The sequence below is a fragment of the Dysidea avara genome, chromosome 7 (genome assembly GCF_963678975.1).
Source record: "Dysidea avara chromosome 7, odDysAvar1.4, whole genome shotgun sequence".
In the NCBI taxonomy this organism is placed as follows: domain Eukaryota; kingdom Metazoa; phylum Porifera; class Demospongiae; order Dictyoceratida; family Dysideidae; genus Dysidea; species Dysidea avara.
In genome coordinates this window covers 21,444,255-21,454,652 of record NC_089278.1, presented here as the reverse complement: position 1 = coordinate 21,454,652, position 10,398 = coordinate 21,444,255, and the positions used below count along the sequence as shown (strand labels likewise).

Here is a 10,398-nt window from a genome sequence, read left to right as displayed (position 1 = left end):
TTAGATCTCACATGGTGTAGCACACAGTGTAATATATTTAGTAACAAATCATATAAGGAAATAGTACACAATACAATAATATATTATTAGCTACAAAAACAAACTAAATATTGACTCCTACACTTCCTTTGCTGACAACAAGCAATGATAAATAAACTATTAATGTTGTAGATTATTACAACCATGTCATTAGTGTATGCACTTGTGTGTGTGCATGTGTGTGTGTATGTGTGCACCACAGAAATGTTTAGGAAGCAGATAGTTTCCAGGCTACATGAAGTAGTCGGGGATTCTTCTAGTCACTAGTGGCTCGCCACGTCTTGGGGCAGGATCAAACTGTAAACTGATCAAAAGAAAAACAAAATTACACATGTAATACCAAATAAGGCAAATTCTGGCACAGGGAAGGCAGATTTAGCAGAAATTACTATTAAACCCAAAGAAATAAAAAAGTAGTAAGGTATTGTGAAGCTGGTTTTGGGGGTGATATTTTTTGGCTTGAAAAGCCCAAACCCTAATCTAATATACAGCACGACACTATTTAATTTGCTGGACAGACAGACAGTGTCTGATACGTCCAGGGGACCAGCCCAAAAGAATCCAATCATAATAATTATAACAGTTTAGGCTTTTCTTGCCAAAAATATCACCTTAAAACCAGCCTTACAAATACCTTCATGGGGCCTTGGCAGTATAGGCTATAAGCCCAATAAGTTGCTACAATTTTTTTTTAAATTTAGTACTGACTGACTGATGCCTTTAGACAAGCGTAACTCGATAACAGGATTTTTTTCACTGTTCAACATTGCTTCAGCCTGACAGGTGCCTTTTGACATACTGCAGTATGTACAATACATGCTTCATGGACTTACCTGTGTCCTCCTTTGTGTCCCATTTATCTTTGCTGACAGTGCAAGGTGTTAATTCGTGGTAGCGCCATATGATGACTTCTCTACATTCATAACGGGAGTTCCATTGTGACTGGATTGATTGCAGAGGTCCTACTTGTAGTGTTCCTCATTTATAATGCTATGTAATGGGCTGAACATAGCTGAAGATGAAGCGTTATGTGCTTGGTGAGGTATAAGCAAGCCCAAAAGTGCCTACAGAGTGGCCAAAAACACTTCCAATAAGTTGCTACAGAACTTTTAATTAGCAGGATTTTCTACTGACTAACAGTCTGCCTGATGCCTTCAGACAAGTGTGACTTGACAACTAATGGGCCTGATTTTTTCCCTATTAGACATCACTTTAGCCCAATTGATGCCTTTTGGCATACCGCAGTACGTACAATGCATGCATCATGGTCCTACCTGCATCCTCCTTTTTTATCCCATTTATCATTGCTGACAGCACGAGGTGTCAATTTACAGTAGCAAGCGTGATTAATGAAAATCGTTCTGAGTTTTCATTGCGACCAGATTGATTGCAGAGGTCCTTCATATAGTGTGTGTAACGGGCTGAACAAGGCAAAAAATGAAACAAAATGGCACTTTCCTTCTCTTCTTGTGATAAACGATAAACTACGATCCCTACCCATAGACAGATTATATAAAACCTGACTGGCTGACTAGGTATAGAAATACTTTAATATAATATATAATCAAGGGAAATAAACTATGATTACCCACATCTCTATCACATATGGTACATTAGTGTGCTTTAAATAGAAACAAACAACAAAACACTTACAAGGTGTATTTTAATCCATCATCCAGTTCCATAAGGGCTGCCTGGTTACCACAACGATAGCAGTAGTTTGGTGCACTGAAGATAGTGACAACATTTCTCTCGTGACTCCAATTGTAACCCTGGCAACAACAACACGGTAAACATTTCCACTAACTACCAGACACTTTAAGGGTCAGCAATAAGGTAGAAAATTCAGTCAGGAATAATACATAGCAGATAATAAAATACCCACCCCCTTTCAGTAATGTCATTACATTCACTGCTCCTGAATAAACACCATGGATTGTATTTGAATATGCTGATACAAGTAGTACTGTGTGTGTGCATGTGAAATACAAACTAGTCAAAAAGAGTTGTGTTAAGCAAGCTATGGCATTGTATAAAGAAGGCAAGTGGATATAAGTATTGAAAATGGTTCTAGGAAAAGTCAGCAATCCTTGCAAAAGTCACAGACTTATTGCTACTGCTACACAGGCCATAGCAGACACCTTCACACATTGTAGCCAACTTCTTATAACACCTCTGGTATGTGTGATTATCCATAGTCATTAAAAGGTTCACAAATATGGTTAAAGGTATGTACACTTTGATGGCTTCTTTCCTTATAAGAATAAACCACTAAATGGCTTATAAGAATAAACCATGGCCAGAAAATACCCTGACATGTGGGAGTCTTGGGACCATACCATACAAAGCAGACATTGTGTAATCTTGTGGTATTACAAACAGAAAACATGAGATTGGACTGTACTTTGTATCTATTCTACTTGCACTATAAGCACTGCAAGGTGCCTACTGGCACCACATAAGCCTCCCAACAAATGGAGGCATAAAAGACTGGCATAACTGTACACCATAGTTTACACACTGTATAACACATTATCAATTACTGTAGCAGTGCACACTTTGTGGGTGCCTGCCTTCAAGAAATGACAGAATATAGAAACTACAAGTTAATAATCCCATGCATGGGGTGCTTTGCATGGTACAAATCTCTTTAATACAGCAGTTGGCAAGATTACTATTGTCAAAAGACAAAAAATGATACACATTTGCTTCATTCAAATAGTCAATCAGATTATCAGTGCATCATGCACTAACAAGATTGGCTATCTGGTGTGTGACATTCAGACAAAAGGTTGCATAATAAACACATATTTATGAGCACTAGTACTAAGAACACAGTACAAGATTGTAATGGCAACCATTATTGATAAGCCACACACTATTCTCTCAATTAGCTACACTGGGTATACTTCATGACTCCATTAACAAGATCACCTACTAAGAGGGCCATATTTTATGCCCTTCCTATCAATGAAGTTTCACTGACTACAAACATCTTATGAAATTACCTCCATCACTAATTGATGAGCTCGACTGATTAACGTCACTTGATTGGTGTGATTGAAGTTCTCAGAGATGTCCTGTCCAAACGTGTATCCTGCACCCCGAGGGGATATGCCCCATCCACCACGATCGTCTGGATCTGACCACAATAGATCACACATGGGACCCTGTGCACCAAAGATATAGAATACATCATAGATGTACCACAAGCTTTTAGAACAAATTTCTTCACAATAATGATAATTGACACACGTGAACAATGAATAGAAATTATTATCATGCAACACAAAATTTTCAAAATGACTGTTAATCAAAAACAATAACAACAAAAAAAGTTGTTGTCATTGCAAGAAGAGTGACAGTGGTTATTCTGATTTCCCCATGTATCCTCTTGAATGTTGAGAAATGGTTTTAGGGCATAGAAGATGCATTCCCAAAAATTATGAGGGTTAAGTTTCATATCCAAAACACTTGCACAGCACCATTATAATATTTACAGTTTGTGTTTCATATTACACAAAGAAATAAGTCTTCCAGGAACTAAACTAGTAATGAAACTAGATAAGACCACCTCATTATAGCAGTCATGTCAAGTAGGTCCTAATCACAGCTAATGTTACTACATAACATCATTATTCTAAGGATCATCTCATAAGAGACTCATAGACCACAATCATATGGACACACAGTACACAACACAGCGACTTGAGTGGCAAACATGATCACTCCACATACCTCATGAGGGACTTCTTGTATTCTGTCCAATGACCTGATGTGATCCAGAGTGTCTATGCTTGGTGAAAGACCGCCATGTAGGCAAAATATCTGCACATAAAGGATGTTAACATTATACACAAAGTAATGAAGACATATTGATACATTTGTGCACACAACATACATTCCAATTAATGCACACCACAAATTCATTGCTGATTTTATTTAATGCACACCACACTCACTTGTCTATCAACTAATGCTGTTAGTGGGAGGTAGTCGAACAGATCAGTGAAACACTTCCATACATTGGGGTTGCCATATTTCCGTAGACATTCATCATAGAAGCCATATACCTGCGTGATTTGTCGACTCTCGTGGTTACCCCTTAAAATGGTGACTCTTTCTGGATATCTAACCTGTTATGAGTAAAGCAAACATAAAATAGATCATACATTAACATAAAATGTGCAGTTCTGCAAATAGCAATGAAAAAATTCAAATGCATAGTAGGTGGGCATTAAATGGAAACTATACTGTGGTACAAGCCTGCGAGAATTATGCAAGGTCCTTAGTGCTACTAAAATAGAAACAGATTCTTTTACCTCTCCATAGAGGTTAGTGGTTGCTTGATAAAAACAGGGACCTTTCATTAAGAATTGGCGTAGAATTCAAATATCTACTGAACCTCATTGAAGTTCTTCATTGATATTTAGTAACCATTGGCTCATATGAATATTTTCAAGCATCACTTCAGAGCACTGGGTAATGTATACAAGTTCATGTGGACTTGCCCTATATACATGTACCCCACTGCCTACAGATGGGGGAACAAGCACCTTACTAGTGCTAAACACAACACACTACTTGTTAAACGATGGTAAAGAATTTAGATTATATCACCATCAGTCAGCACCTTATTGTGTTGTCAAGGCAATCACTTTGCTCTAGCTCTTACTAACTTTCTAGGCTATTTATTCAGTAGTCTAAACAATGAACACCATCAAACTAGTGACAGTACGCTCATGAGTACCAAATACACAAACAAATTTACTGTTAAGAAATTTTAAGACAGCAGTTCTCATGAAATCAGTATGTAAAGTATTAGATAATGTGAGTGTAATAGATTTTGTGGGAAAGCAACCATTCATCAAAACAACATATCCAGAATATGAAGACTACAAAATTAAACAAACAAAAAAGGTTTAATTTTGTACCAGCTATGTTACTGTGTTGCTGCACCTTAACACCCAAACACTACAAGCAAGTTTCTATAAAGCTATGTTGTATTCTAACCACCAGTTCCCACTATGAATAAAAAAAACTAACTCAGAGAGCATGAAATAAAAACAATTCATGGACACTTGAAATGGGAACTCCCAAGTAACATATAACAACTGCACCTACACTCTCTGAACCAACACTAAAGTGAACAGGAAATGATGCTACACATTTTCAATACCACCATGACAAGTCGGAATTGCATCATATTGTGTCAGTATTGCATCACTACAGCAGTCAACAGTTACCAGTACAGTGTGTGTGGCATGGTAATTTTTTTAGCTTGTTACCATAAATACAAGTGTTGTTCCAAGCTTCCTCAGTACTCGGTGAACTGTATGTGATACTTTGCTAGAAACATTGTAGCACTATCTCTTCAATAAAATAATGGTAGCCAACAATGACAAAAACCAAGCGGCCATTTCTCCATCTTTCTGACTAACGAGCCATTTTTTGTCACCTGCTATGCAGTATCCCCCCTCCCCTCACCCTAGAATGGGTCACTGTTGACAGATATACAAGAATAAGAAACTGAATCTCTGTACTGCAGTACTTCCATCCTGTGCAGGGTCGTACCTAAATAGCAGAGTGGTATACCACCGTTCTACTTTCTTTTGTAATTTATATGGTTAAAAGTAGAGATGGCAGCCAATTTGAATGATTTGAGCAAAATCAGTACAACCTACTCTTGTGTGTATAAATACCAATTCATTTCTGATCTTTTTGATACCCATGTCTATCTCCATGTCTTCAAGCATACTGCTATTGTTTCTCTTCTCCATTTTGATGGTACAGACTAAAAGATCTTATTCTGCTGGTCACGAGTTTGCTGTATTCAGTGAAACTTACCCTCGACTTACCTTCTAAAGTAAAGTATTCCCAGCTGGTGGTGTAAATGAAGCCCAATACTATACTAGTAGTGTACAAATTATTACAATTCTCTGCTAGTTACCAAGCCTTTGTGAAGAAGTTTGTAGCAATTTTCAACATTATTGATAAGTCTATGTTGCTATGAAGCCTAAGAGTTTAAGAAATGCTGTAGTTTCCAATGATGTTAATACATACCTCACTCACTCACTCACTCACTCACTCGCTCACTCACTCACTCACTCACTCCACTCCCCTCACCCACGCATCTACTCACTCACTGACACACCCGCACACATCATTGAAGTGAAGCCATCCATTGGATGATGCTCCCCACTATTGGTAGTGGACCAAACTATGGCCACCTCTTCCTCCCTCATGGATGTGACATGTGACACTTGTGTCTGGCAATGTCCTCTCTCCTTTGAAATTCACAATGGCAAGATTCACAAGTAAACTGTGCAGTCCTTATCTCTCCACTCTTGGGCAAGGTAATGCAACAATATTGAACCTATTCAGGTGCTGCCTCACTTTGAATCTCCAACGAAGCTTGGCTCCATGTGCAAGCCAAGTCTGTGGCAACAACTTAAATAGCAACCTCTTAGGGATCTATTCTTGCTGTGAACAACATCTAACAGATAACAAATCAAATGTTGGCATTGGTGTCTGTCCAATTCTCAACTAACACCCAGCATACAATGCATATTTATAGTTGTAACATGGGCATGTTTATATGTAACACTTCCGTTCAAGCTGATAGCCTTGATGCCAATACAAGTGCAACCACTGGATTCATTTTATATACATGCCTGAAAGATTTGATTATGGTTAGGCAGCAAGTAATGTTTTAGCTACAATTGTTATTAAAAAATGTACGAGTCCTACAGATATCACGGAAAAGTCACGTAGGGTAAATTTCAGGGAATTTACAAGTGTTTTAATGCTTTCGCGTTGTTCAAAGACTTAATTACAAATGTATACCAAAGACCTAAAGGTGTAAGCTTCATTATAGAGTGGTTTACTTGTGTCGTCCGTAATGTGGGCACGTCCACATTCAAAAACATGCCGAAACGCTTGTGAATGCACTGTAAGACTAGTTCTCACCTTTAAGAAACATTTCCCAACTTGTAGAATGGCAAAGATACTGAAACGCCTTCATTTGAGTGCTCCTTGTGGCAACACTTCAATTTATGGCAATCATCAAATGAGCATTTATTCCCACAATCGATTTTGATCTGAGCTTGTATAAAACAAACAGAGGGCGGTACCAACACCCCATCCACATCAAGGCCATGCCTGCTTTCATGAAAGTGGCTTGCTCCTTCAGAAGTGCAACCACTTTCCTGGGATACATTTCAATGTACACTGGTGTACATTTAGATGTCTCCCTGTAAAGAGGTATACATGGCAAATGTATCCTCAGGAATTCCTTTGATCTGAGGTGTGAAAGTGTTATATACACCATTATGAAACTTCCTAATGGTTTGTTCCTTAATTGTTCAAGATTCACATATACAACAATACCCCCAATACCATGGAACAGCAAAACCATCCACTTGGTAGATAATGAAAAGTTACTATAACTAATCACAGAAGCCACTACACTCGCGCGCATACACTTACACCACTCACACGCATACACTTACACGTACACTGCACACATGCAAATACAGGTGCACACACAAACACACACAAACACACACTACACTGTTACACTACTAAGCTACAAAATTAAAGTAACATATGCACAACACATTAGACACAGCACAACCATGCTACCCTAGACACTCATGCTATTAGTTGTGTTGATGCTTGACATACAGCAGATTTAACCATTAAATCTGCACAAAACTTTATACAACACATGTTTCCACCTAAGCCCACAAAAATGTTCATTTATCCATAACTCATTGGCAAAAGTTCACAATGACTTGTAATTCAGTTTTTTGGGAATGCTGACCTCAGAAATAATAAGATGGAGCCCAAATTTTACCAATTGTGATGCTCTTTCCTTGTAATTTAAACACAGGGACATTTTACACAATGTGATAAAGAAGATGTTCATGAGGCTTGTGAATTTTTTAGATTCTAGTCTCATGGTAAGTTTCTTGTCAATCTACAAGATGAATATGGTGACACTGCTCAAGCAGTATTGTTTTCAAAAAATTGAAACAAATAGGTAACAGTACTATCTGTTTTACACATAGATACTATACTAATAAACGGGATTGGAAACTCTGTTTTGCGTGCGTTATACCAGAAGTGATTAATTTGACTGTTGCATCATGTCATTTGTTAGGTTGCTATCTCAGTTGCTATGCTCTATTATCACAGGATGGGATTTGGTACTTGTTCCATGAGCTGTAAAGTTTGTCTGTATAAAACAAAGAACTGTAATTACTACACTAAGCCACTCTCAAATCACTTAGCTTCACCACAACTTCAGCAATTGTCTGGAGGACGCTTAGAAAAACCCAAAACAGGTACACATTCTTGCTTGGATACTATGTGGATAGCACTAACAACTTATGGAAAAATATCCTATACACTACTTACCTTGGTTCTTCACTACTCTTAGAGAAGTTGGTATCAAACGCTTCACCAACTGAAAGGCAAATCCACGAAACTACGAGGAGTGCTTATTTGGAACATACATGTTATATTGAGACCGCGAATGGAGCTTCCAATCCTGTGTTATTGGTATAGTATCCATGCTTTACTGTAACACAACAGTTTTGCTGCCCAAACAGTTAACGTTATGCATTTTCAGTGTGTACTTTTATCATGCCATGAGGCTTATGCACCTTTAAGGGTCAAATATTACCAGTGGCTAAAAAGTCTGCATCAACAGTTTACTAACAAGAAACAAGGGGGTGGCACTCCAATATATCTTGTACTCTGATCTTCGTCCTCGATCAAAGCAAGTCAAGTCAAGCTAGAATTTTGCAGTAGGTCAAAGGACAAGCACGATTTGTAAAGTGTATAACACGATCGATACTTGTAGAATACCAACATGAACGTAAATTTACTAGAATGCGGTCAAAAGTCAAGTGCATTTCTAGTAAGAATCAAGAGTCAAGGTTTATTTTTCGAGTTTGACCACTTTGACCGATGACGAAGATCGGAGCACAGGATATATTGGAGTGCCACCCCCTTGAAGAAACAACTTTGCTCAATATCAAAAAAAAATTATGAAGTATGTTTCAAAATTTCAAAGACAAGATACCAACACACAACTCACCTTCAATGATACTAATAGTGACACAGTCTCGACAGAATAGTACCCCCTGTCCACATAGTCTCCCATAAAGAGGTAGTTAGTATCCGGAGAATCGCCGCCAATACGGAATAGTTCCATAAGGTCATGGAACTGTCCATGTACATCCCCGCACACCGTGACTGGACACTTCACCTCCTGCACATTTGACTCTTTCTGAAGAATTTCTCTCGCCTGTAGCGAACAGCAGAGTAGTGAAGGCAGGGAGAGAGTGGAATTCAATGTTTTAAACACCCCCACACACGCACGAAAACAACGATCACTTGTTCACTCACTTTGTCCGTTAAGCGCTTCACTTCTACTTCCTCCAGCTGTTTACAATTCGAGAGATTCTCTATCCACTGGTCCAACTCTTTGTTCGGTATAGAATCTGCCGCCATTTAAGCTAAGCGATGCGAACTACTACCACTACGTAAGATTAGCATTAATTAGAATACAGTCACACCTCCTGTAAAAGGGCTCGCGCTAGTTATCTAAACACGTGATCGACGTATATTCGCACGTGACTTTTATTTGTTTTTCAAGGCTGCAGTTATGCATTCGGAATACAAGGCTTATGTTATTTTGAGATTACAGTGTGTACTACCATACAGTCTACTCTGTATGCAACACAGTATACTTTAGCACTTTGATCCTCTCATGTAAAGTTCACTGAATATTGTGCACACTAAGCAGTGCAGAATATTATTACAGAATCTTAGCTACCTTGTATCTTTTCCTGTGTTAGCAGTAGTTGTGCTAGTGTCCCAAATGTGTAAATGTCACGGCCCACTGTGCTACCAGAGTCCAGTGTGCATGTCTGTATATACCAGCTTTGCAGGCTCAACAGAACGAACAGATAAATCAAATGTAGAATACATTAGCTACCAATTTATGTCAATCTCCATCAGCATTCAGTCAAGCTTATGGCATAGCCTAGTCAGTATTTGAAGGGACAGGGCTCATATTGGCTGTCAGCTGTGCCGCTATGCTGTTTGCTATTAGTACCACTCCAGTACTTTTGATCTAAAAGACTATAGCTACTGTGTGTGCATGCTGATTGAGAATTGTGTTTTGATGAAAGTGTGTGTTGATCCCTCATTTATAGTTTTCCTTCAGGTGAAACACTCACTGAAAGGACTATATAATCAGTCAAGGAGGATGAAATGTGTTCATTTGCTCCTTTAAACCTTTGGTATAGTGTGGGTGGGTGTGTGTGCTGTCATGGTTATTTTGTC

At 38.4% G+C, this 10,398-nt stretch overlaps 1 protein-coding gene and 1 long non-coding RNA gene across 2 annotated transcripts; both read right to left on the bottom strand.

The window, feature by feature from the left end:
• Positions 1 to 9,615, bottom strand: LOC136260032 (serine/threonine-protein phosphatase 2A catalytic subunit beta isoform). Its single transcript, XM_066053629.1, has 7 exons — positions 9,457 to 9,615; positions 9,146 to 9,355; positions 4,002 to 4,175; positions 3,778 to 3,867; positions 3,048 to 3,209; positions 1,693 to 1,811; positions 1 to 343 (listed from the first exon to the last, which is right to left on the bottom strand). The coding sequence occupies exons 1-7, from the start codon at positions 9,559 to 9,561 to the stop codon at positions 271 to 273; spliced, it is 933 nt and encodes a 310-aa protein (XP_065909701.1). The 5' UTR covers positions 9,562 to 9,615; the 3' UTR covers positions 1 to 270.
• Positions 4,182 to 9,135, bottom strand: LOC136260034 (uncharacterized). Its single transcript, XR_010703411.1, has 3 exons — positions 8,559 to 9,135; positions 8,461 to 8,509; positions 4,182 to 8,408 (listed from the first exon to the last, which is right to left on the bottom strand). It is a non-coding gene; the product is annotated as an uncharacterized lncRNA (long non-coding RNA).
• Positions 9,616 to 10,398: the final 783 nt, after the last annotated feature.

Coding starts and splice junctions, on each gene's coding strand:
- LOC136260032 (XM_066053629.1), bottom strand. CDS start 9,561: ATGGCGGCAGATTCTATACCGAACAAAGAGTTGGACCAGTGGATAGAG. Junction 9,356..9,456: donor TGAAGCGCTTAACGGACAAA/GTGAGTGAACAA, acceptor TGTTCGCTACAG/GCGAGAGAAATTCTTCAGAA. Junction 3,868..4,001: donor CAGCATTAGTTGATAGACAA/GTGAGTGTGGTG, acceptor CTTTATGTGCAG/ATATTTTGCCTACATGGCGG.